Source organism: Apteryx mantelli, chromosome 5 (assembly GCF_036417845.1).
Source record: "Apteryx mantelli isolate bAptMan1 chromosome 5, bAptMan1.hap1, whole genome shotgun sequence".
In the NCBI taxonomy this organism is placed as follows: domain Eukaryota; kingdom Metazoa; phylum Chordata; class Aves; order Apterygiformes; family Apterygidae; genus Apteryx; species Apteryx mantelli.
The window spans coordinates 6,051,870-6,078,994 of NC_089982.1; the positions used below are offsets into that span (position 1 = coordinate 6,051,870).

Below are 27,125 nucleotides of genomic sequence, written 5' to 3' on the forward strand. Positions count from 1 at the left end.
CAGTTTGTGCAGAATGGCTGGCCATGCCTAAAACTGTGCTTCCTTAAAATTTCTTTTTGTCAGCATTTTTTCCCACTGACACTTAGTGATGGCAGGGATAAAACCAGTCATTTTCCCTGCTCTGAAAAGCCAGCGCTGGTGGGGACTCCGTTTCGTGCTGTGTGTTGCTGGATCCTGCAGGCGTTGGGCTGCCTCTGGTGTCATCCAGGACGGGCCAGATACAATAGCTGGGTTGCTACAATGGCAAACATCTTAATCTTGTGTGATGAAATACTATAACTAGCCATCACCAGAACTTTCCTCTGATGTTTGAGGGATGCCAGTGGATTTCAGCCCTTGGTGCTTCAGGAATTTGCCATATGGCACAAAATTTGACATACACTGTGCTGGTTTGAACTGTTTTTGCATTTTACTAAAACAATGATTAACCCGTGCATGGACTAGATCAAACTAATCTCCCCGACCCCCCCCCTGGTTTTTAAGATTTTGTCACCAAACTGAAAAGCTCTTTGCCTTGCACAGGTTTATCAGTATTGCAATGCTTGCAGGTTTTGTCTCCCTGAAGATATTAATACATAATGGAGGTGAAATCTATATGACGATTTAGTGTGAACACAGTGCTGCTCCCCGCAGCAGCAGGACTGTGTGCATTGCTGCTGCCTGTGCTACATCTGCCCTTCGGTGAGAGACCTCTGTTCCTTAATACAGCACAAAAACAAACAACCAAAACACCCTGAAACCTTTGGCCTCTGCCACTCGTAGCTGACATGAAGATTCATGAGCGGATAATAAATGCCCTGTATTGCTTCCTGCTTATGAAGCAACTGAAAAATACAAATTTAAATAAACTGCCCATTGGTGTCTGTGTTGTGCATATCACCCAACCTCGAAAGTAATGTCCTTTTAAATAATTTCTGTTCCAAGCTGCTTTCTGACCTTGATGTAGGCACTCTGGTATTAATGTGTATATGGTACAAGCCAGGCAGCACCACAATCAAACACTTGTGTGTGTGTGGGGTGTCTTAAAGCCTCTGAGGCTAGTCTGGGTTCTCCCTGGGAAAACGTGAAGCCCTAACCTTGTGCTCTCCAAAGAGGCCTCTTTCTTGAGCAGCATCCTCCTTTCTCCTTCACAAGGAGATACTCACTATAGGAACATCTGCCCCATGGCAAAATAAATGACATTTTCTGTGCACAAGCCGTGCAGGAGCAGGCTTTGCCTCACTGAACAGAGTGCGTAGTGAGTTTGAGGGCCTCAGCTGTTCCCCGAGGCCACTTTCCCCTGCCTCCAGATTGCAGGAAACACAAATGTACCGAGTCCTCCGGGCAAACAGCTCCTGTGGCTAATTCGGCAGGGAAACCTCCTCTCAGGCAGTTACGATATAACTACTGTGTTATCTTGTTAATTAATATTTATGATAGAAGATGCTTAGCCGGCTTTAAAAACTTCAGTTCTCAGGAAATTGCTGCCACGCGCTGAGGGAGCCAGGGCAGGTTAATTTGGCGCTGCAGGGCTGACTCCTCCCTTACGGAGCAGCGTAAGGGATGAGTTTAAAAAAAAAAAGGAAGAAGTAAACAAGCTGGCAGGGCCCGGGGCGGGGGCTTCGGCCCCGGGGGCGGGCCCGGGGGCGGTGGCGCCCGCCGGGGTTTAGGGGCGGTGGCGGCAGCGCCTGCCCTCTCCGCGGTAGCGGCGGCGCTGCCCGGTCCGGCCCGGTCCCCGTCCTGGTCCCGGTCCCAGCCGCGGCTCCGGCGCGGCCCGGCCTGAGATGGAGGACGTGGGCTCGCTGGCGGCGCGGGTGGCCGCGGTGTGGCTGGCGCTGGTGCTGGCCCTTATCGTGGTACCCTCCGCGCTCGGGGTGTCGCTGGGCATCTCCGAGGCCTACATGCGACTGCTGGTGCGGACCCTGGAGGTACGCGGCGGCGGTGGCGGCGGGCGGACGGGCAGGCAGCGCGGGGGCTCCCCGTGGGGCAACGGCCGCGCCTCAGCGCGAGCGGCAACGGCCGCGGGGGGACGGGCTGGGGGAGGGGCCGCGCGGGGCCGCCCCCCTCCCCACCGTCATGGGGGAAACCGAGATGTGCCCCCCCCTTCCTTCATGGTGGGCTTGTGTGTGCCTTCCCCCTTCCGCCCCCTTCCCTCACGGTGAGGCCCGAAAGTGGGCCTTCCCCTGCCCCCTTTTTCCCCCTTCCCTCATAGTGGGGCCCAAATGTGCATCCCCCTTCCTTCATGGTGGGGCCCAAATGTGGTGTTGGCTGGCAAGGTGCTATCTTCTTTGCAGAAGTGAGGGCTGTCACACAGGTAGGAATTTTGGGGTGAATTTGGTAATATCCGGTGTCTCCTGCATTCATTTATAGACCAAAATCCCCACATCTTTGTCCTGGAGTTCAAACCCCCAGGCAGAACCCTAAATCTGTGTAAATCTACTAACTGTGCAAACCTCTGGGTTGCACTCCTTGAACCTGCAGGCTGGCAAAATAAACCTTGGTGCTTAGGGTTGTGCCATATCCTGGGTGTGGTTGTCTTGGCCTGGTGCAGCTGTTGCCCATCTGAGAGAAATGTTATCGGGTCACACTCTGTGTGGATGTGACATTTCTGGCAGCGTGCCTGGCTCCTATCATGGCAAGTGCTGGTGTGAACAAATGTGAATTTGTACGAGCTGTAGTTGTGCAGGACTTCAGCCTTCCTGCTTTACCCTGATGCTGTAGGTATGCGAGCTCTTCTTGAAAAGGAATTGGCTTCTGAATGGGATATAATTCATGAAAGTGCTTCTCTGAAGCTTGCTGTGGTGGTGGGGAAGTATTTTGAAATGCCTGGGTGGAATGGTCTGAGTTAAATTTTTCTCATGTTTCCCCCAAGGAGAAAGGGAATCAAAGACAAAACAACCATAAGGGAGAAAGTAAAATGATGCAAGTGCAACCTGTGGCAATACGATACCAATCAATATGTTGTTATGGAAAATAGGTTTTGTCAAATTTGATCTCGTTCCATGAAGTTTTCAGCAAACCTCGCTAATGTACTTCAGTGCCTTAAAGATCTTTGGTGCTCTGCTAAACAACAACCAACCACCTATAAAAATGGCATCCATCAAATGTATCTTAAATGTGGTGTGTTAAGGCTTTTGGTGAGGATGCACATACTTGAAGTGTTTTTTAGGGTGCCTGAAACAGGTTTATTCTTACCTAGTTTAAATGGTATGAGGATAACTGTTAAGGGTAGAAAACACAGTTGTTGCTGGAAAAAAAATTCAGATAGCAGAAGCTGAGGAGCTAAAGGTCACACCAGCCTGGGGGAACAATGCAGATCACCTAGTAAGATAGTCTTATTTGAACAACTTGCCCTTACCTGTGATTAACTGCAGTCTACATTCTTTATTCTTAGATCATTTATCATTATTTTTAGTGTCATCAAATGTTGCGACAGGAGGTAATTCAAAATGTCTTGGGCATAAGTGTGGAGAAGCATCTGACAGCATTTTCATGATGGTGGCCTGATAGGCAAAGTGTAAGTGCTTTTCTGATGTGTAAGGGAGGAGAAAATGACAAATCTAGGAGAAGAAAATGACAAATGTTACCTTTGTGTGTGGCATGGCTGAAATCCTTTTTGGAATAACATGCCCAATTCTTCTATCCATTTGTGTATTTATACATATATATTAAAAAGAGAAGCTGATGACAAATTGGGAAGATACCTGGGAAAAAGAAAATCTGGTAAGGTGGACTTGCTGCAGGAGAGTGAAGAAGCTCAGTCCGCTTAGACTTAGCAAGGCAAAGTCCAGATGTGAATTCTTTGTGCCCTCTGAGCAGCTGCGTGGGGAGAATCCCTCAAAGAAAGCAGTTTGTTACAAATCTCTTTTGCTCCTTGATGCTGGATTCCGCTCTGTTCAGCATCCTGACGGAGAGGTGGATATTCTGCCAGCCAGCTCCAAGCAGCTTCTGTCAGAACCCATTAAAAATGTGTGTTGTCACATCTGTTTTCTACCTGCCAAAAACAATGGTAACAATGCAAAGTCTTAAATACATAGCTGCTAGCCATGTCTGGTTGCCCAAGTCTCTGGTATCTCCTGGGCTGTTGCGTTGAATATATGGGCTTTCTACCAAGCAGCAATAGCCTATTTTGTGGCTGCGTCAAATCATAGAATGCTACAGTCTGATGGCTGAGATGGATGCTGCAGTCTCTGATGACTGAGACATTTTCCAGCACAGTGGCTAAGTTAATAGCTTCCTCTTTGGCTTCCAGCCCTTGCTTACAGAGGCACAGTCCTGTTGCTGTGCCCGAAGATGGCCTCTTGGGCCTGCAGAGCACTTGGGATCGCGCTGCTGCTGCTTTCATTGCCTCTTTGATGGGCAAGGTGGAAAGACCGGTCAGTGACGTGGTGGTCACTCATTGACCCCAGCTGAATATGGTGTTATTCTTTGGTTTTGCCTGCTTACATCCCTCCCCCGTGTTAGCAGAATAAAATAAAAATAGATCTGTTTGTGCTTGTTTCAGGGGAGCAGATGTTTGTTTCCTGTGCTACAAGCATGTTCCAAGAAGAGGCGGGGGGTGGAAAAGCTCCTTTTATGAACAGAGCGTTTTTGTACTTTGCGTGTCTGACGTTGCCAATGAGGGAGATCAGCTGGGGCACAATAGCTTTTTCTTTATGCTGGGCTGCCTCAGAAAGGCACATTCTTCCAAGCAAAATGCAGCATGTACAGATGTGGCACTGTTGACGATATGCTTCTGTTGGACTGCCCTTTGGGTTGCTTTTGACCCCAAAGGGATGAGCATATTTTTCTATTGGAGTAGGGGGAAAAAGAGTAGAAAAGTGTGACCAGCTATTTGAATACCGGAGGAATGCAGTACAGCAGGCAGTCTACTAGCTGTTAGGAATCCTTCCCTCCCCGCCCCCCCCAGGTATAATGACCTTAGAGTATAATGACCTTGCTTCTGAATTTTCTTGCCAAACTAAGTAAACTTTTAGAAAACAGCTCACTTTCTTCTGCATGCTGCTTCCTGTTCAGTGCTAATATAATGACCTCTGGCATTGTGTTGCATATGTTTTTTAGAGATGTTTCAGTGTCTCACATGAGAGCCAGATTACTGCTCCAAAAGCTTTTCTGGCAGCCATTTGCTCCTGTGAGGAATTTCTCTGGGCTGGCGATGCTCTGCCAGGCTGACACTTGCAAAATCCTTTGCCGCTGAACTCTTGCCTGCTCTTGAAATGCAGGGGACTGCCTCTTGTGATTGTCACAGCATGTTACAGCTCTCCTTGTTTGCTTTTAACAGTCTTCACATGGTTTCCAGTTTTGAATTTTGTGTGTCTTTCTGTCTTGCTCTCACTCTTCCCCTGTCTTGGATTCTGTTTACCTCTTCTATAAACTCTAATACAAGTTGGGGTTTATACAGCACCTGTAAGCGTGCCGTTCGAGTTCTCTTGCCAAGCAGTGGAGAGACTACCCTTTCAGAGAGTGATTTGTCTTGCATTAAGGCTCATGGACCAGCCACTACTACAGAGCAATCTGTCCCTCCCTTTACATCAGTTTATAGAAAACCTGAAGGATTAGCTTGCACTGCATGCCTCAGTATTAGGCAGTAGTGATGAATGCTCCTGAGTGATGGTCTGTGCTTGACAGATTGTATCCAGTCTTGTAAAGAACTAATTCCAATAAACGCTTGCATAGGCTCTGCCCCACTTGCTTTTTCTAATACATTTCTTGTATGTTTTAAATTGCATGGTGCATGTTACTAGTGAAATCTCGGGAAACTAGCCAGCCTGAGTGAAATAAAATTATTAGGCCTTCAGGAGCAGCTCTGCCAAAAAATAACATCACCTTACTATGTGTTATTAGGACTAATTGTTTGTTGCTAGTTGCAGAGCTTTGAATGCCCCCATCCTGCACTCTGTCTAGGCATACCACTTCTGGGAATTTTGATTAGCCAAGAAAGCATTTCCTGAGTTGGTTTTTCTCCTGGAGCACTGTAAAGCACAACAGATGCTGGGAGTCATAGGTGTTTTATGTCAGGTAACTGATCCAGCTGGGTTTAATAGCGGCCCCTTGGAACAGAAGCAATTTCTAATAGTTCATTATGCTGCCCTGTGGAGATTGTGTTTTCACTAGATAAAGGTGTAACATTATTCAGTAGCAAGGAGGTGAAGCCAAGGATACTTGGGTTAGGAATGACCCCTATGGGATGAATGGACCTCAACTTGAGAATAGTGTACCTCTGGTCAGACTCTAGGCTCTGGCTGTGTGGGTTAGGTGAGATGGCCTGTCTGTCCTAAAGTACTCAAGGATGCAGCTCTTTCCTGTAAACCACCGTCAGGATTGCAAGCTACAAAATATGGTGCTAGGTGTAATGGGGTGGGGAAGGAATACAGAGGATATGTAGGCTTTAAATATGTGAATCATTGTGGGTTTCTACAGTTTCCTATTTAATTGGCTTCTTAAGCAAGCTGTGCTGACTAATGTCATTGCACAATGTCAGCTGAGGCCTTTTTAACTGCATAGCTGGTATCCTTCAAGGACTGTCGGGGCAGAGGAGAAACTAAGAGCTCTGGAGTAAGAGAGTAACTCCAAAGGCTGCTAGATCAGATGTTAACAAGAAGCATCTCTTCGAGAGGAGCCCAATATGAAGGACACCCATGTTTACAAGGCTTGCATTGGCTTTTGGAACAAGAATTTAGGAAATTGGCTTATTTAATATTAAGTATGTAAATTCCCCAGATGTATTAACCTAGATGCCAGTCCTATGCAGGCCCTTATGCATATTTTGCACAGAGATTTGTTAATAATCAGCAAGGCCCCTTACACATAGGTAAGGTTAGCAGAGAGGGGGTTACCCTCTGCTGTTACATCAGTAATTAAACTCACCATCCTTCTGGCCAACAGCACTGACCTGAAACTGCTCCCAGTTTCACAGCATGTGAACACCAGGATTCCAGATACTGTTGATAACTAAAGGCTGTTCAAAAACAAAAAGCAGCTATATTCAAATCTTGTCTTAAAGTTAAAATGCGTGAAGTTTATTTAAAAGAAACTGCTTGGCATTTCTGTTGCTGATCCCTGGTGCTTCCCCATCAAGTTATACTCTTCACTGTGCTTTGGATACTTGTCCACCAAGAAAGACTTGCTATACTGCTCGTGGTGTGTATAGAAACATTTCAAAAGCTGTTTTGAGGTCGTGACAAAGATATATCATCAGAATGAGGAAAAGATGGTAGAAGAGACTGCAGAAGACCTTTCATACTCATTCCAAAATGGTTGCTGCTCTTTGCATTGTTGTTTTCCTCTCCTCCTCATACAAAACAACCCAACAATTGGTATTCAGATTTTGTTGCATTAAACACCACAGCATTGTGTGGGAGATGCTTTGAAGTTGTTCTGTTGATATTAACCTTTGGAAAGCTTCCAAGGAGGAGCGCTCACTTAAACTAGCACATCAAATTTTGCTCTGAACATGACCTGCCAGTATCTTTAAATAGGGGAACACCAGTGATCTAACTTCATATGACTCTAGATATTTAATAATATCCTCTTTTGTAATGATCAAGCATTGCTATTGAACTGGAGGTGTTGTTTAAAGCTGAAAAGGGGGATGAGAGGCAAAGCTCCACCTACATAAGGAGAAATAAGGGCAATTTCTGAAATGTTCATAGTAAATCAAGTTGTGATGGAGCCTAGCAAAACATCAATGAGATATGCTTACGTGAAATTATATGTCAAATTTGGCTTTGGAGATGGGTATCTGCTTGGAAATGGGATTGTTTTTGGACATCTGTTACAAATAATGTGTGATTGTTGCCTCTGAGGTCTAACTGGACCTTTCTTGAGTAATGCATTGCTCCCAGGTATAAGGGAAGTAGATCTTTTGACTTATTTTGTATAGGTTGTTGACTTGCTGCTCTTTAAGGTGTTGGTAACTTAAATATTTCCTATAGGTTTAGGAGGGAAACCTCTTCAGGGAAAGGTGAATATGTTATTCTCACCTTGTGAAATGTGGTGTGGTGTCTTCTTCAGACTGTGCCTGTGTGTGACTTAAGCATGCAAGCTACTTCACACATCCTGAGCTACTGAAATGTCATAATTTTAAAACCAGACCTGTGGTGATATTGGCACAGTTTCTGCAATCATGCAGCTTTCTAACTCCATGTATTAGTGGGTAGCCCAAGCTGCAGAACCCTTTTTTTATAATCTGTTCAGGAGTTTGAGGTTTTATACTCCTTCTCTAAAACTGCTTCAGGAATTCCTGATAAAAGGTGAGGTCTGCACTAAGGTGCTTGAGGCTGCCTGCTCAGCCAGCTCACAAGCTGGGAGGAAGAGCCCCTTTGATGTGTGTCAGTATTGCTGATAAGCAATATATCTGAAAAACCTGCCAGGCTGCTTTTTGCTCATTTTCTGTGTAAAAGTAGAATGGAAGCTATGCTTTATAATTTTGTTTTGAGATGCTTTTTGTCCCTAATAGGACAAGGTATTTTCCCCTGTGTGGTTTGAATCAGGTTATATTGTGGTAGCTCTTTGAAGCACAGGGCTGTGCTTTAGTACAGGAACTAGCTGGAATGGCAATGGGCAGTGCAAATCAGTAGCTAGTGGGAAGGAAAGGAAATTACTCACGTTTCTGCATGCGGTGTCTTTTTTCAAGGTAGGTATAAACTGACTTTTGACTTCATCAAAGTTAAATTTTTAGCTTTGATGAAAGTGCCTTTATTTTAAGTGCCTGAGAACAAGTGGAAGGATTGGATTAAGTAAACTTAAGTAAACAAGTCTTTTTCTTTGGTGGTTAGAACATGCATGGTCTCGGGAAATAGGACAAACTGAGAGAGAAAGAGAGCTGGAGGAGAGGACTTCAAACTGGTCTGCAGTAGGGGTGGTAGACCTGGGTCCCCTGGGCCCCAGAGAAAGCCTTAACGCTGCTGGGCAAGAAGGGCAGATGGTCTTCCTCCTGCTTGCTGGTTTTACGAAGCATGCCTAAATCCCCTGGAAAGTCTGGCACCAAAAATAAAATTGTCTCAACTGTTGACTTGTGGAACACAAGTCAGTTATCCCCTGAAATGATCTGTGCAACCTTTGTACAGGGTGCCATGTTGGTACCATGCTTGTGGTGGTGCTCCCTTCTCCTGGCAGGGCATGGGTGGAGGATGAAGGTAACTGTCCCCTGGAGCCTTCCTTTCTGCCCTAAAGAAGGGGTGTCTAGGCACTTTATTGTGGTGCTGCAACCCTTTGAAGTTAGGTGAGCCTGTGGATTAGAAGTCAGAGAAATTTGGAAGCATGAACGTCCTTTTCAGAGAAGGGTGGATAAACACATCTAAGCAGTAGAAACCTATTTGGGTTGCATGACTGCGTAGTTTCCATTTGCTTTGGGAAAAGTCCATTGCCTCCTTTGCAAAGCTGAGTGTTGAAAGATACTGCTGTATATTAGGATGTTGCAAGCTTTTGAGCATTACAAAGGCATGTCTCAGTAGCCTGTGTCCTCAGGGTGTTACCGACTTCTGCTTGGTCTCAAACTTTTACACTAGGTCTAGCATGAACTGAGCTTACTTGTAGCAGTATGATTTCTGTAGCAAGAATGATCTGTAGGGAATGCTGTGTGTTCTTCTGAGCTCCAAATGGAGAAACTGTTCTCCCAGATTTTGCAAAACAAGGGGTGGCAACACTGCATTCTGATTACCAATTTGAGAGGATCTGGTAGGTGAAAACTCATTTTCTCTGCTAGTGTACATGGCTGAAGCTCTTGCTTTTCTGTGTAATAAACCTGACTTGCCTGCTCACAAATGTGTTTTGTGTAGTGATTCAAGCCTGGTCAGAGAATGATTATATCAGCATATTTGCCGGTCCACGTGTGCCCCAAATTCAGTTAGTAGAGGAACTCCAGAAATGGAGGTATTCTGAATAATTTCTTCCTTTAAGAATGTTTTGCTTTGGTATTTCCTAGGATGTTCACAGCTGTAGCATTGTTGAGGATCACATGTAGCCAGAAGGTACTGAGCTAGTCTTGGAAGTAATAGTTCCTGGAACAGCTATTGCCTCTGCAGCAGAAGAACTGACAAAACAAGTGAACGTGTTGGCAGGGTAGGTCTTGAATCAGCAGGATTAGATGCGGTTAGCAGTCCTGGCAGTCTGCTGTCTTGGAAAGTTCCATGGTGGAGATGATGCTGTCAGTCAGGATACTGAACCTTCAAAATGAAACTGGATCCCCAAATGCCACAACTCTATTGGAGGGAAGAGGTGGAAACTGCATGCGCTGATGCTTTCAAAAATTTAGTTATTGTGAGTTCCATTTGTGCCCTGCTGTGCCTGTGGGCAGTCACTCTTCTGTCTGACCTACCCTGCTCTTGGTGAGTTCTGTGCAGACCAGTGAGGCCCATCTATATGCTGTTAAAACAACAAATATTCCTTTGATACTGGTTGAGGACTGCAGAGCAAGTTGAGGTTTGAACAGAGTAATATCCTGATCCCTACCTTTGAGCTAATTTTTGTTAGATTGCGTGCCTCTGTCTGAGAAACACCCACTGTAACAGTTTTCCTGGAAACAGGATGAAGTTGTGTGTGGGAGGATTAATATTCATAGCCTTATCTTCACAGGCAACCACAAAATCAGTCGTTGTTTGCTGAGCTTTCCATCCTTTCCAAAAGCAGTGATGTGAGGAAAGAGTAGATCCAGGGCAGAAGGGCTACTACATGGTCAAAAAAGTTTGGGAGCAGCAACAAGGTTGTCATGTTTAACCAAGTAAAAATGAAGGCTGATGTGGGAGGTGCAAGGGCTATTTAAAAGCACTTTGTGGAACTGAGTCAACTGAAGCCCTTTGGCCCAAGAACAGGTTGAACTGGCTAGAGATTAATCTGGGCTGGAAATGAGAAGCAGGCTCCTAACCCTTGGAGTGGTTTTGCCACATGTGTTTGTGGGGGAAGCAGAGGGACAGAGCTGTCAGGAAACTTTGATGTTGGTGGTGCTGGGGTGAGAGCTCAGGTAGCTTTATGCCCTTTTTCAATCTCCTTCTCCTGACCTGCCTACCATAAAATAGGAATTTTGCACCCTAAACAGCTGGCAGCCCTGTCCAAGGGCAGGGGAAATAGTTTTCTGCAGCTGTTCACTATCACTGACATTTTAGCCTGATTCTCTGCTGCTCTTAGCCCTAAAAAATGGCAGGAAATGAGCAGTTGCAGGGTGAAGGGAAATTTCAGTCATGCCCAACTTAGAAAAATCTTGGGTGCAGTCCTCTTCTGAGTGAAACCAAACTTAAACAAGGCTTCCCATGACTGTAAATGCTGTTTTGTTTTTCTGTTCAGCTAGCTGCATTTAGGCCTCAGTTTGACCTAATGCACTTATAACTCTTTTTTCTTCAATTTCATGCAGTTACTTTCAGGGGTGTGGCTGGGCCAGGAGTTTGGTACAGGAAGGTTTCTTTGGAGAATATTTCCTAATGGTGTGCAAGGTTGTTGCTGGTATTGTGACTCAAGAAGTGAAAATGTGAGTCTGTCACAAAAGAGCATGAAATGACAATGAAAGAAGATGAGCTGAATTGTGATGTGTCTCTTGGCTTTGTGAACATGTATTGCGTGCTCAGGGTCTGTTCAGGCTCAGCACTGTGCCCCTGTGGGAGGACTGACTGTTCCCACAAGTTGGTAGCCAGGAGCCTCCCGTGTGGTCATCGTTCAGTGGCTGAGGTGTGAACGGCAAGACTGATACAGGCCTATATGGCTTTCAGTGGCCAAGTATCTGAAATTTAACTTACAAATCTGTTGGCTCTCTGAAGACAGGTAAGCAGAGTCTGAAGCATTGGCTATCACTAGGTGTTTTTTGGTTATGAAATATGTTCAGGCAGTGTTTCTTCAGAGGAATGATCCGTGCTTTTGTGTGTGCATCTGAGGAAGATGAGTGATTGTTACCAGGTGAGGAGGTTCCTTGAAAGTCACAACCTGTCTCTAAGTAACTGTCACTTCTTAGGAGACTTGTTTAAGTGAATATTAAATGAATATTACTTATTATATACATATTATTAACTTATTACTTATTACGTGCATATTACAGCTGTGAAATTAACTTTTCTTTCTCTTCGACAGTGGGCTACTATACGGATAGAAAAAGGTGTCAAAAAGGCACAACCACAGATGCTCAAAACTCCTGTTGCTAATGGTAAGAATCAAGTCAAGTCATCCTGATAAGACTCGCATGCTGAAGTAGGGGAACCATTTCAAATGAAGAAGTAGATGTGTGTGCGAGAGTGAACAGGAGAGGAGATGGGGCTGTTTACTAACTTACTGTTAGATCTAATTATTTTGAAATACTACTGGCACAAGAAGTGCTATTGCAGAATGAAACACTTCTTGTATTGGCCTGTGTTGAATGGTTGAAAAGCCAGAGGGGTTGAGAAAACAAGGGTATGAAATAACAATATGTTTAGTAAAAACAAAGCAGGGCTTAAGATGGAGACTGTTATCAATTGAAGGAAACATTTGTGTTGCAATGCTTGCTTTTGTCTTGAAGACTCCTTTTAGGTCAGTGCTGACAAGGCTGCTGGCCATCAGTCCTGACAGTATCAGATCTCTAAAGCGATCTGTGAGCTTAGTGGAGAGCATTTTGAAGTCCAAGTCCAGCACTCTTCTTTCGCAAGCTCAGTGCTTTGTTTCTGCTGTAGGACAGTGTGGTGTTTTACTTTTCTCCTTCCTTTCAGTCTGCTTCTATTTCCCTTTTGCCCTCTTGAGTTACCTCAGTATTTGCAGACAAACTTCTTACTCTCGTTGTCTGTAGAAAGACAGCTGAATAATTGCTTCATATTTCTTCCTTTACCCTAATTTTGAAATTACTTCTCTTACTATATCTTATCCCATACAGCATGTCATGGTAGGCCATATTAGGTCAGAGTTGTCTGCAAGAGGACTTTGGAGCTGTACGTGCAGCAAGAGTAGCCTGAATTTGCACAGGAAACTAAAAGAAGGGGAAGGCTGAACCTGCCATTGTAGCCAGCACTTTGTCTTCTCCCGTTTCCTGACTGCATTCATATTTCTGTTGATATGCTGATTTTTTTTTTTGACAGATTTACTGTTAGCATTTTTACTGTGTACTCCCTTATTAGGCAGCACACCTGAAAACAGGATAGTGCTTAGCAAGATTGTTCTCTGATCCCACAAAATAGCTCTTGTGTGAACATGTTACAGTAATGGGGTTTGAACTCCTGAAGTGGTCGTGTGTATTTCATTTCAAAAGGAGCATCCTTACCAATGCTGGAAATACTGGGTATTGTACTATCAGCAGGCCAAGTATGAAACAGACTTGGATGGTAGCAGACCCAACTGTCAGCAGCAGTAATAATAAACTGGAGGTGCTGCACAACAGCTCTTAACAGGGGTCAGAGTATGACTTCTAAATTAATTTGTGACTTTAAACTTGGCAAGCGAAAATATGAATGTCCTGTACCAGTTGCTAGTGTCCTGAATCAGTTTTGTTTTTGTTTTGCTGCATTTGTCTTTTTTTTTGGGGTGGGGTGTGGAAAAGGCAGAGAGGCTAAGGAACCACCCAAGGTAATGCAAGTGTCCCGCTGGCTATGCCTCACAGCTTCTCAGTGATGCTGCTAGATTTCCTCTTTCTTCCTGTAAGGGTGATAGTGTCCTGTCACGTTGTAGCCAAGTGAGAGAGCAGGAGATGCGACTGTGCTGCTGCAACTAGGAGCTCTTTTTCCTGTATAGCTGATGATTGTGACACATAGTTTTTCTTTCCTAGAAAAGAAGGAAAAACTGAGGGAGAGAATACCTGGGTAGTGGATATCACTGTATGAGCTATCCTTTTATAAAAACCCAAAGTACCCTTTTTGGATACCTATTCCAATTGTATGTGCAGCTGAGGGGTGTACTAGATGTGCTGTAGTTTATAACCCGGACAAATCTGTGCACCTATCTATATGATTTCTATTGAGGCATTAGTAATAATGCCTGTGGATAACTCATATAGATGATTGCATGCAGGCCTTCTATGTTCAAACCGTCTTTTGGATTATGTTTGAAAGTAAAACCGAAGCATTTGCCCTCTGTGGATGTCTTCTCCTGTACTAAGTTTCATGACATTCCAGAAGAAGCTTGTCACAAAGGAGACATGGTGACTCCCTTTCTCATGGGGATTATGGGAACCTAACTCCCCCTTACTTGAGAAAGTATGGGAACAGGGGAGATTTGTAGTTTCCTGTACCAAGCTGTACTCTATATATTGCTCTCAGGAGTTTTTTGAGTTGTCCGAATTCTAGTCGGGGGAGGGGAGGAGGGGGGGGAAAAAAAAAAAGTAAGAAAGGAAGCTTGTGATGAGCATTCTACCTTCTTACAGAGAGTCAAAACTCCCTTTGTCTTCAACCAGATCTGGGCACACTTAGTGCCTTTTGAGGCATGGCTGCTGCTTCTTTGTTCCCTCTGCAATCCAGTAGCCTGTTTGCTTCTGAAATCCTGTCCTAGCTCAGAGGGCAGGCCCAAATGCAAATGATCACATGTGCAGTCAGAACTGCCAAACAATATTAGGTGGTCTCTGTGCTCAGTGTTATGAATGCTGTGCTAGGTCTGAATAGATGTTAAGTGGATAGCACCAAACATGGATCTGCATTTACAATGGTAATTGTGCGTGTGCTGGGGCCACTAGAAACTTAGGGGAGCGGCAGCGTGAATCTGAGGTGAGTACTGCTGAATGCCCTTGGCCGTCAGGGCCTGCAGCTATTTCCACATTGAATTTCTAGTACTGAAAAAGAGTACAGTACTAACTGACTTGTGATTAGGTGCTCTGGGCTCCTGCATGTGGATGAAACTACTTGGGGACCAGGGAAGGTTTAGGTGTAGCAGTGCTATGTTTAAGTTGGCCCCTGAGGTGTCAGAACATGAGCAGGCAGAAAGGCCCAATTGCGTTATGCAATATTTATTGAGGGAGGAGAAATTCCTGGTGATAATAGATTGCAGAGTACTGAATAAAACAGGGTAAAGGTAAGGGCATGCACGTGTGTGTGTGCATGTGTGTGTTGAGGGCTGTTTGACTTGAGGAGAATTTGTAGTACCTCCTCCCTCCTTCTTGACTGTGTCTAATCCTCAGTAGGAGGTGGATTAGGAAACGAGGGAGAATCACAGTTGTGTGTGAAATGACTTGTTTTCTTGTGTTCAGGGCGCTGTTCCCTGGCAGAGCAAAAAAGGTACCTTTTCCAAAGAACTTAAAATCCAGTGTCACCTGGTTCTTCAACATGACAACCAAGCGACAGCATGACTGAGGAGGCAACACCTTTCACTCCAGTACCAAAGCCCAGTGTCTTTTGTATCTGTCTGCAAAGAGAGTGTCCAATGCCCCTGCATTAGTGGTGTGAGACACAATAGTCCCAGGAAAAAGGTTGACTGTTGTATTTGCTGAGTGGGGAATTATCTGGTTCTGTCACTTCCCATGTTGCCCATGTCAGAGGGCAGTGTGTCACACGTTGGGCCCAATGGGCGACTCTCTGCTGGGCAGGACTTCAGAGGCTGGATATGTGTTTCTGAGTAACTAGCTCTCGGCTGTCTGTGTGGGTGTTGGTTGTGTCAAAAGGTAGTGCTGCTCTTTAGTTTGTGTGTTTAAAAAACGCCAAAACACTGTTCAGTTATAAATTTTGAAAGCATCATCTACTGAAAGAAGGGCTTATGCAAATATGTGACTGTAACTAGGTAGTGTGAAGTTTGAGCATGGCATAATTAGCTAATTAGAGTATGGGAGCTTGAGACTTAAAGCTCAAGCGTTCAGAGCTTGTGCCATGACATTGTGAACAGAGGGGTGGTTATGTCCATCTTTTGCTTGTGAGTGATGTTTGCTGTGCTCCTGCATAAAACTGCCTTTTAGCTGCCTCTGGCAAACTCAGCTCTGCTCATGGCCAAGGGCTTAAAGGCCATTAAATGTTACTCCTGATTAGAAGAAAGCTAAGTATATTGCTTGAGCAGTGTGTGTTTAATTCTATGCATAATGCTACTGAGCTCTTGGCAGGGCACTTCTCACCAGTAAGGCAGCGTGTGTACTGGCGGTGTGGTGTGATGGTGACACAGTAGGCCTCTGATAAGAGAGGTTACAGCAAGGGCATCCTGTGTGTGCCAGCAGTGTGCTAAACTTGAACCCTAGGCTCCGATGTGCTGCACCTGCAGCAGTTTCAGCCAAGAAATAGGAGCCAGGAGCCTCTGTGTATGATACAGTGCAATACAAACATTCCCCGGATCAGTTGTAGTCTAAAAGTTGCCTATGATTTGCATAGCGTGTATATTCCTAGTGTCTTTCTTTCATGTGCTGGCAAGACTTTCGTAGGAAGTAGATTTTAATTCTGTGGGTTGTGTATTTGTGGGAAGGTGCCATGTATTTTGAGACAATTGGGTGCCTCCTCCTTCCCTTATTTTAATCCCAACATTGAAGCATAGAAATTATGTAACTTGTCAGAGGGAGTCTGGAAGAGCAGTGACCTGAACTTGGACCTCTGTAATCCTAGTTGAGTGTTTCAGGTGATGGCTGTTCTGGTTAAATGCCAGTCTAGATTTCTTCAGTCATCAACTTCTGGAGCTAGACTTGCTTACCAGACAGCAGCTACTTGATCTTTATATTTAGCTTACCCCATTTCCCCTCACCTTCAGGGACTCAGTGAGAAATCGGTGCTCATCCAACTGGCTTATCGGACCATAAATTAAAAAAAATGGTGCTTGCTATTTCTACTGCAATTTTGAGCTCTGCAGTTTTCCCTTGTTTTGTCAGGCATTACACGGGCAGAGTTCAACTAAAACACAACTGTTAGTGACAAACTACATTATTACATTAAGGCACCTCTAGGCACAACTTTATCTGACTTCCTTTCTTTTGGAGGGTTTTTCTTTCTTTAATGTATACTATAATAAAAACAAACAAACAGTGTGGTCCTGTCTCTACTCATAGAAGAGACTTCTGCTGTGAAGGAAGGTAGGTACATTTGGTCCAAAGCTGGTCCTTGCTCAGGTGTCAGGTAGTTGTCATGGTCTGGGACTTGGACAGGTAGCAGCAGAGCAGGTCTTAGCAGAGCATGGCTGTGGGAAGCCACAATGCCTGACTAGAGCCAAGGGCCTGGAAAATAGGGAAGCCTCCATGCAGGAGCATGAATGCCCCTAAATATACAGATGGAGCACTGGGAGAAGGGCTCTGAAGGGACCAAGTTCTCACTTCTTCTCTCTTCTTCTGTGGAAGCACAAGATGGTCTTGGATAAAGTTTTTGAGTTTATAATGTGTCAGATGGTGGGAAGGGGTTGGCTTTCTTGCTTCACCTCCAGCAGGCTACAGAACTGGATGTTTGCTCCTCAAGGGGTTTATTTGAGGAAAGGGAGCTATAACCAGCCTGCTGAAGAGCATGCGGTGTTCAGTTACTCCTCTGATCTTATTGTCATAGGTGTAGAGGTCTGATAATAAAGCTGTCTCCTGGAACATTGCAGAGCAGCAAGTAATTTGGAGGATGGCTATTATTGTACAGAATTATTTTCTCATATGGTTACACTTTTTTTCCCAAGGTATCATAGAAAGAGATGAAACCACTATGGAGAAAGAAATTGCAGGTCTGCATCGAGTGGACTTCGAATTCTCCGACATATTCTATTTCTGCAGAAAAGGGTTTGAGGCCATTGTGGAAGATGAAGTCACCCAAAGGTTTTCTTCTGAAGAGTTGGTCTCCTGGAATCTCCTCACAAGGACTAATGTCAACTTCCACTACATCAGCCTGCGGCTGACTATTGTGTGGGTCATTGGGGTTGTGGTGCGGTACTGCTTCCTGCTGCCCCTACGGTGAGCTCACAGGTGCTGATGGATTATGTTAGTCTGGGAACATGTCAGTGTGTATATTCTTAGGAAACATCATCTGAAGTTCTCTAGCAGAAGGTAACATTATCAGAGACCACCTGTGGATACAGACAGTTAACTGGCTTAAACTCTTCTTTGGCTAAAAAGCCACTCTCAACATTTATCTTCCCATTCCCTATGCAGAATAGTTTAGGGCAAGCGATCATCTTTTCTGTGAGTATTTCCCCTGAGTCACATGGATTGGCAACATAAGAGTAGACTGGGCAATCTCTAGTTAAACTCTGACCTTATAAGCATTGGGGTATCTGATGCTGTTGCCTTTGCTGTACCATGATTTTGAGCAATATGTGACAGGAAGTCATTAACAGTAGAGTTATGGAGAAATGGGTATGTCAAGACTCTGAGAAATAATTGAACTTCTGCAATCCATTTCCATTTTAAAGGGGAAGGTGATATTAAAAGGAGCAAAATCAATTATCCTGCTTTAATGTCTCTCTTCTTACAGCTTTACCCTGGCTGCCATTGGGATTACCTCAATGATTGTGGGGACAACAATGGTAGGGCAGCTGCCAAACAGCAAGTAAGTAGTGTGTGTTGTGTATATGAGGGATAAACTAGCCAAGTCAGTAGCACTGCAGTGCAGAGAATTCAAGGTTAAAACTGGACAGAATTTGACAAGTCGTACACTGTCAATAGTACACTCCACCCACAAACTGGTGTCCTTGTCTATGGTGGCATTTCAAACTCAGGCTGAGGTTGTCTTCTTGCCAGGCTTGGCACTGAGGATGGTGATTTTTGATGGGCCCCTCTTCTTATGAGAGATAAGCATAAGAGGTGTTAAAAACATCAGGAAGATCTTGGGGGCGAAAAATCTCATTGTCTTAGGACCGCAAAATCAAAGAACTGAGGCCCAAAACAGCCCTTCAGATAGGATGCTGGTGATGTCCATTCCTTAAGGAAAGGAGGAAGGAGGTGTGTGCTGGTGTGACCTTGTTACAAGTAGTGAGGAAGACAGAAAGAAATGAGAATTAATAAATGAAAGACTCCTCTGCTTTTAATCCACTTGACAGAAAAGTAGTGCAGTATTCTGCTGAGTTACTAAGACAGGCTTGTCTAAAAGGGCTGATGGGAAGGATGATCAGAGGAAGCAAATTGAATTCAGCAGTGTGTCTTAGTGATAGGATATGACAGTGAAGCAGTGTCCAGCCAGGGACAGCCCAGTAACATGCAGAGGTGTGTAGAAAAGGGTAGACCTAGCTCTGTGTGGGGACAATCCCAGAAGTAAAGCAAAAAAGGTGGTGCTGAATTGTTCAGGTCTCCCTCCCTCTCTTGCTATCTCTCCAAGTTGAAATTCGGAAGAGATGTTGGCATCCCTCTTCTGTAGTTGGGTCTCCACGCTGAGGTCAGTCCTCTGTTATACACTAGCATTTCTGAGGCACCAATCCTGGGCTACTTTTGTGCTAGGATACAAAATATCCAGGAGGGAAATTTCTGCCTTGCCTGCTATCTAATAAGACTAAGGGGATGATGTGTCTTGGCTGAGCTGCTGTAGCAAGTGAGTGATTGAGCTGGGAATATCCCCCTGTGCTCTTGAGTCCCAGGAAAACCTCTCTTAACCCCAACTCTGAGCAGGCTGGAGAACATTGTCTGTGTCTGACTGCTTTCCAGGATGCTCCACACTATTGTGTTCTCTCTTTCAGTGTGAAAAGCTATCTGAGTGAACTTGTCCACCTCACATGCTCCCGGATCCTTGTCAGAGCTCTCTCTGGTACTATCCATTACCATAACAAGTGAGTGAGCCGATGCTAGGATAGCCTAAGTGTTTGTGCATAGCTCTACGTGCATGAGTATCCTTGTTGAAATGGGGCAGCTCTTTCCTGGCCCACAGGTCGATGTCGCACTAGATGCTGACTCACCTGGTAGTTTTAAAGAAATGTGTGTGTAATGTGGTGCTCCCTGCACTGTTAGTCTAACAACAAATTCTGTATTTGCAGGGAAAACAAACCTCAGAAAGGAGGCATTTGTGTGGCCAACCACACATCACCGATAGATGCAATCATTTTGACAAATGATGGATGCTATGCAATGGTATGCAGAGGTCCATGATGAACACAGAGGAGAGAGGGAGGATGCAAAAGGGGAGGACTATAGGTTATTGGTTGTGGGGTTCAGTATTTAACTTTTACAGTTAGTAGCTATGTTATGGTCAGTGTTAGTCAGTGGGAAAAGTATAAATTGTGCTGAAGTTTGACTACAGGGAAGTTTTTGTTCTGGTAAAGTTACCCTGGCAATGTCAATGCCAGGTTCTTCATCTGATATAAAACCTGAGATATGCTTTCATGTGTGCTTCCAGACCCTTTCAAGTGAATGCATTTTACTAGTTTTTATTGGCCTTTCCCAATCCTGATTTGCAGTCTCCAGTAGGCTTTTTTTAGTAGGGATGCAGGAGAGGAAATTCTACTTTCCAGGAGTCTTTTATGCTAACATGTCTCATTGGACTTGCAGGTTGGCCAGGTTCATGGTGGACTAATGGGAGTTATTCAGAGAGCCACAGTAAAGGCCTGTCCTCATGTCTGGTTTGAACGCTCAGAAGTTAAAGACCGCCATCTAGTGACAAAAAGGTGAGACATGAGTTTGAGTGGTAAATTGTAGTGGTAGTGTAATTGTAATATCTAATGGTGCTTGAGGGGCCCCGTGTAGGGAATCCCTGCACAGTAATTCAAAAATAAGGACCCAGATTAGGAATTATTAATTTGGAAAGTCAAAAACCCAAGGAGCCCATGAGGTTACTGTGAGAAATGGCACTTGGAACCTCGTTGTCCTGTGAGGACTCAAGCTGTCTTGCGAAAGCATCTTCTGTTAATAGGGACCACATCTAGTTGTCTTATTCCAAATGATGGCTGCTGCTTACAAGCCCTGATCCTAGGGACACCAGTCATCTGTAACTCCATATTACTGTAGGCTGAAATGATGCAGGACCTTACCAACCAGTAGAAGCAGGTAGGGGTGGAAACCGTCAATATAGCAGTGACTGTATGGCAGCTCTTGGAGCAAGAGGAGGGGCTGTTTTGCAGCATACTGGTTCATTCAGAATGACCTGAATGTGCTTGCTTGGTGTGGTCTGAGGTACAGTAGACTGTCGTCAAAATGTCAGGCCCCCAGGTCACTGAGGAACTCTTGAATACTTTACACAGGGTCAAGTGTTTCAGACCAGAGGTTCTGGTAAGGATTGGATTGTAGCTGACTATAACAGAAGATGTCATTTGGGTAACCATCAGCTTAATAACTAATTTCTTACTAATTCAGACATACACTTTAAAAGGACATGAAGATACCTCAAATTCAGGGACTGTATGTTCAGAAGGAAATCCTGATTATAAAACAGACTTTCTGTGTCATGACCTATCAGGACTTCATTCTAAATTGGGAGCCACTAAAATTGGCAAGCTTGGCTTGCTCAGGTGAAGGAAGAATGTATCTAGTTGTAAAACTGAGCTCCTTAAAAGAAAGGCATATTTTTGCAGAAGTACGGTATAGCATATAGGAGAGGACTTGACTTGGATCATTTTAGAATAGATAATAGTGCATGTGTTGCAAGCCATGCCTGTATATGAAAGCGGTACTCTAAACTGGCATCTGGACCAAAGCAAAGTAATGCTTTTGACTTGAAGAGAACTGCTGACACCTCATTAGGCCTAGTTATCCAGTCTAGGCCTTCATTAAGGCAAAGTGCTCTTATGAATGGCAGAATGTTTTACCCAAACCATTCCTCTTTGGTTCCTCTTTTCTTTCCTTCTATGTATTCACAAATGACTTCAACATCCTTTTCTTCCTCCCCCCTTCCCCCCCCCCCCTTTTGCTCACCCTAAATTCCTCAGACACTTTGAATGAAGTCTTTATCCAAATAGCTTGGTGATAAAGCCTACTTCTCCATGTGAAAGGCATGGTCCTGGCTCTGAACTTGTCCAAAGGCTTGCCTGTGGATGCTGGCATAGAGAGATAGGTACTCTTCCTAATTTTTGAAGAACTTCTCAGATTAATTTTATGACAGGTTATCTTCTTGATCACCTTGTTGGCCTCTACATGGCAGGATGGCTCTGACAAGTCATCCAAGTGTTGTCAAGGTAGCGTGAGCTGTAGGCATTAAAAATCTTGTCTTAAAGAAGTCTAAGTAAGCAGAGCCTGGATGGACTGTTTCGCGCGCGCACACTTTTCTCTCATGTAGGCTGTTTCTTACAAGTTGAGTTTATAGAAATGACTTAATGGCATATATTTGTTGGCTCTCCTGATGGTCATTAGCTAATAAAATAATATGCAGGAAAGAAAAGAGGATGTTGCCTCAGTGTAAAAGTAATGGGAGCAATTCTCAGAGGGTTGAAAAGACTGCATGCACAAAGCTTCAGATCTGTTACGAACAGAATGGCAGATACAAATTTGTCTCCAGTATAAAGCTTTGGTTTTGTTATGAATATATGTAAGTAAGGCTTTTTTTCTTAAATGCAGCTGCCTGGGGAAATAAAAGTGGAAAGGAACTGTTTTTTAAACTTTCATTCTGTTCCCACAGGCTGAGGGAACATGTGGCAGATAAGAGCAAACTTCCAATCTTAATTTTTCCAGAAGGTAAGAAACTGAACAGCTCTTTCCCTCTATTCAGCATAATCTCATCTCTCTTTTTCCCTTGTCATGACTTCTAAGCCATGGGTCAGCTCCATTAGAGCACGAGATTTTTATTAGGGCTTTCATATATTTTTTTTCTTTCGTATAAGACTTCACAAAGACAACAGTATGCAATCTCTGGCTGTTGGATCTTCTGACAGAAGCTGTATGCGGAAGAACAGGAAGATTATTTGTTTTACCCTGTGAATATCTATTCACTGTCCTACAGAGTTAACCTCTGCCTTGTGCTTTTTCTCTCTAATACTTGGTCTTGCCTCAGTCAGGGAGTCTGTCACAAGACAGAATGAAGGACAGCAGGGGAGAGATGCTTAACTTTATCTCTAAAGGGCCTGCATTTGCTCCTCAGTGAGTGCAAGACCTGTATGTTGGTGTAGTCTTGCTACTGAAATGTGGCAGGCTATATGAAGTAGTGACTTTTTCTATTCTGGACAGGCACCTGCATAAATAATACATCTGTGATGATGTTCAAGAAGGGGAGCTTTGAAATAGGAGGGACAATCTATCCCGTTGCGATCAAGGTAAGGGGAAATAAGTGCTTGCTTAACTTGTAAATGATTTGGGATCTGTTTCTCTCAGGGAGGTGGGAAGCTGTCTCAGCCCAGCTGCTAATAAAAACTGGAGCTTAAGTGAGGTGGAGGGAGGGGGGGCAGGGGGAGAGGGGCAGAGGGAAGCAGGGGGAGAGGGAGAGGCAGAGTCTGCAGCAGCAAGTGAGGCGGAGGGAGGGAGAGAGAGGTGGAGGGAGGCAGCGGAGAGTGAGCAGCAGTGGGAGAGAGGTGGAGAGGCAGTGAGGCAGAGGATGACGGGGGAGTGAGAGGGGGAGGGGCACGGAGGGGGAGGGGGGTGGAGAGGGATAGAGAGGGAGAGGTGGATGGAGAGAGGAAGGCAGAAGGAGGGAGGTGGGAGAGATGGGGGAAGAGGGAGAGGCAGAGAGAGGCAGAGGGTGGGAGAGAAAGGGGGTGGAAGGAGGAAGAGAAGTGAGGGGGAGAGGGAGGCCAAGGGGGAATGGGGGAGGGGGGAGAGAGAGAGAAGCAGGGAGGAGGAGGAGAGGGAGAGGAAGAGAGGCAAGGGGGAGACGGGGAGGGGGTAAAGGGGGGAGGGGGGGAGAGGGAGAGAGAAAGAAGGGAGAGTGAAGGGGGAGAGGGGCAGGGAGGGAGGGCTGGAGAGAGAAGGGGCAGGGAGACAGGGAGGGAGAGGTGGAGGGAGAGGCAGAGCGGGATGGGCGGTGGGGGAGGGAGAGGGGAGATAGAGGAGTGGGAGAGGCAGAGGTGTAGAGGGAGAGAAGGAGAGGCAGAGAGGGAGAAATGGGAGGGGGGAGAGGCAGAGAGAGGTGGAGAATGGTGGGGTGAGGATAGGGAGAGAGAAAGGGAGAGAGAGGGAGGGAGGGGCAGAGAGGCAGAGGGAGGGAGGAAGGCAGGGAGAGGCAGAGAGAGAGATCGATCCTTCAGTCTGTGGAGCTTGCTGCTTAAGACTTGGTAGGGTTGATGTCCTTCTCCAGAAAATTGGAAGAAAGGAAGGCTGCAGAGGGAGACACAGCTACTCCTTCCCAGTGCTGAAAGGAAGAGAAGCGTGTAGCTCACAGTAGAGGTAGCTCTTTTGGCTGTTCCAGCAAATGGGTGACCAGCGCTGCTATGTAGCACAAGATGCATAAATGAGCACGGGTTAACTTTCTAAAGCCTTGTGTTAAGTGAACGCATTAGTTGAAAATATTCTTTCTCTGGTGTGTGACTGAAAGCATTCCCCCGAGATCTGAAACAGGCTGCGGTGTTCTGTGAGGAAATGGTTTTACAGTTTGCTTTTTGTGATCCTTTACAGTATGATCCTCAGTTTGGAGATGCATTCTGGAACAGCAGCAAATATAATATTGTGAGCTATCTGCTGCGAATAATGACCAGCTGGGCCATTGTGTGCAATGTGTGGTACATGCCACCAATGGTTAGAAAGGTAATTTGGCATATGGTTGACTGTCTGATTGCTATTTAAGATCTACACTGTCTCTGCAAGCATCTTTTTTTCCTCTTTCCCCCAACCTCCATCCCCCCACCCCCAAATCAAAAGGGTTTTATACTGGACTTTCAGTGTTGATTTTGCCCTGTGACTGAACTTTGCTTCTCCTGACATGTTTTTCTAAAGGATTGGCAGGGTTTGTGCTGGAAAAAGGTGTGGAATGCAGCCTGGTACCATCAACACTGCACTAAATATTCACAAGATAGCAGTAAACATACTGCTATTTACAGTAGCACTGCTGCTAATGCCAGCTGGAGTTAAGAGTATATTAATAGTTTGCAAAACTGTCCATGAACTCATTGTGTTGGAGCAAAACTTTCCCCTAATTTCAACATTTTCGGAAAATTGAGAGCTAAATGAATAACGCATAGGAAGCTCAGATTATGTTGGCATGGGAAGGGAGGAGGGATCTTTTGTCACCAAGCTAATCTGATGAGGCAGCAGATGAGAAAGTGTGATGGAAGTCTGTCTCAATTCAATTCTTTCTGGTCTCATTATGTTGAACTTAAAACCTCTGAAGGAAGGAGAAGATGCTGTTCAGTTTGCCAACAGAGTGAGGTCTGCCATTGCTCGCCAAGGAGGACTGACTGAACTTCCCTGGTGAGTAATGCCATCGTTCTTAGAGTGTATGGACTACTTGCACTTCTAGACTTATCTGTTAGAGCTTGTGGTTGAGAGATGCTTCCCTTCCTAGCTTTGTGATAGATACCATTCAACCTCACTTCATTCTGGTCAGGAGAAAACAAGGGAGTAACTTTACTTGCACATACAGATATGTGCATGTGAGAAAAAAGATGCATAATGTCTTTGGCAGCATGTAGCTCCCCTGCAGTGACTTCTGTCTGAAGGCTTTGTGCATTTGAAGAGGGTCCCCTCACTGTAGTTTCTCATGTTGAGATTGAAGTTGAGGTGAAACTACTTGGCCACACTGACGAACAATGAACAATAAAATACAGACTTTGAAAGTCGCTGCTGTACTGACCTCCCCATACTGTGTGCTACTTCAGTAAGAAGTTGAATATTAGAAGAATGTATAACCCCTTAATTTTATTGGACTATAGAAAACAATGTGAGAACAGGATAAACAGAATAGGCAAGCTGTTAGAGCTACAAGGCCCAGCTGGCCCTAGAGAGGAAGTAATGCAAGGGACAACTATGATTTTCCACAAGATTGGCTGCCTCTGCAGTTTAGGGAAATGCTATCCCACGTAGGCAAGGATTTTTATTCAGTTGTAGGTGCAGCCTGGTATCAGCATTATTCTCCTTTAATGGGCTAAACTCTAAACTTGGCCTGCATATTCATTAAGGCTTTGGGTAAGTGCTGTTTTAATAAACACACTTAAACTTGTATTTAAAAGCTCTGAAGAAAAGCCTCCTGAAACGTCTTGTGGGACAAGATTCTAGAGTTGACTAAGATATTTGATGTAATACCTATTTTGATAACAATAGTGGTAACAAACCTGATGGAGTACCTCTCTCCTGCTCTATTCCAGGGATGGAGGCCTGAAACGAGCTAAAGTCAAAGATACTTTCAAGGAAGAACAGCAGAAAAACTACAGCAAGATGCTAGTAAGAAATGGATCAATAGGAAATCTGTCTACAGGAACAGAGTCAGACTGAATGGTGGTTCTTTCAAGCAATTTTTGCACATCCAGCCTTAGCAGGAATAATCGTTTTTAATTACAAGAAAAAAAACAAACAAAAAACAGAGTAACAAAATCCCTCTTGTAATGTGTGCGCATATTCTTTGTGTGGCTGGTGCAGAGCCTGCCAAGGTTAGTGTCTCTGTATATCTCCCTCCTTCCTTCCCCCTTTTTTCTCCCTCTGCTGTCCCTCCCCATCTTCACTGTAAGCATGATGATGCACTGCTGTATTGTGGCTCCTGGTATCGGGGAATGGAGCATGTGGAGAATTAAGGGACAAAAGCAAAAAAGCACGACACTACTTTTTCTGAATTCGTAAGGATGAAGGGAAGTACGCTGGACAGATGCTCTGAGAACACTGGTTGTGCAGATACCTCTTGTCCATGGTAATGGGAAACTTTAAACATAACAAAATTTTGTTTTCTTCCTGTTGCTCACAGACTTCTTGTTGTTGTAGAGTTATTATATAACATGTTTTAGGATGGTGTCAAAATTAAGGCTGACTCTGTTTACCTTGACCTGGATGAGCATGGGGGAGGGAAGCAAGGACTGATAGATCCCAAAGGATAGAGAAGGAGCTGCCTTGCCAAAAGCACAGCTCAAGGACCATGAGGAATTTGGCAGCCTTGTGACATGGAGTTGTCTTTATTGAGAACTGCTGTCTGAGGGGAGGTATAAAGAGTGAATCCTCAATCTACTGTCTACTGCTACTGTTCAAATTGCTTTCTTCAGACCAGAAGAGCTATCTTAAAGGTAAGATACAGTAGGCAGCTGAATAAGTTAGGCTGTGGCAGATGTATTCTAGGAAGTGGATTTGCAAGACTACTTTTCTGGAAAAAAAAAAAAAAAAAAAAATCCTGCTAATGGCTTAAAGGTCTTAAGAGTACAACTCCAGAAACACATTTTTGTGTTGATCTGGGCCAGCAATAGCTATCACAACTCTAAACAGGATCCATAAGTCATCTATGATACAAGAAGTAGCATGTTCAAAACTACAATCTATTGCTGTCTTAATGTAAAGAGAAATAAATTCTATATTTCTAATG

At 44.6% G+C, this 27,125-nt stretch overlaps 1 protein-coding gene across 1 annotated transcript; it reads left to right on the forward strand.

Moving 5' to 3' along the window:
- Positions 1–1,644: 1,644 nt before the first annotated feature.
- Positions 1,645–27,125, forward strand: LOC106494834 (glycerol-3-phosphate acyltransferase 3). Its single transcript, XM_067297389.1, has 12 exons — positions 1,645–1,907; positions 12,034–12,106; positions 17,470–17,740; positions 18,261–18,335; positions 19,456–19,545; positions 19,750–19,843; positions 20,261–20,376; positions 22,320–22,375; positions 22,865–22,950; positions 24,245–24,373; positions 24,957–25,036; positions 25,930–27,125. The coding sequence occupies exons 1-12, from the start codon at positions 1,764–1,766 to the stop codon at positions 26,054–26,056; spliced, it is 1,341 nt and encodes a 446-aa protein (XP_067153490.1). The 5' UTR covers positions 1,645–1,763; the 3' UTR covers positions 26,057–27,125.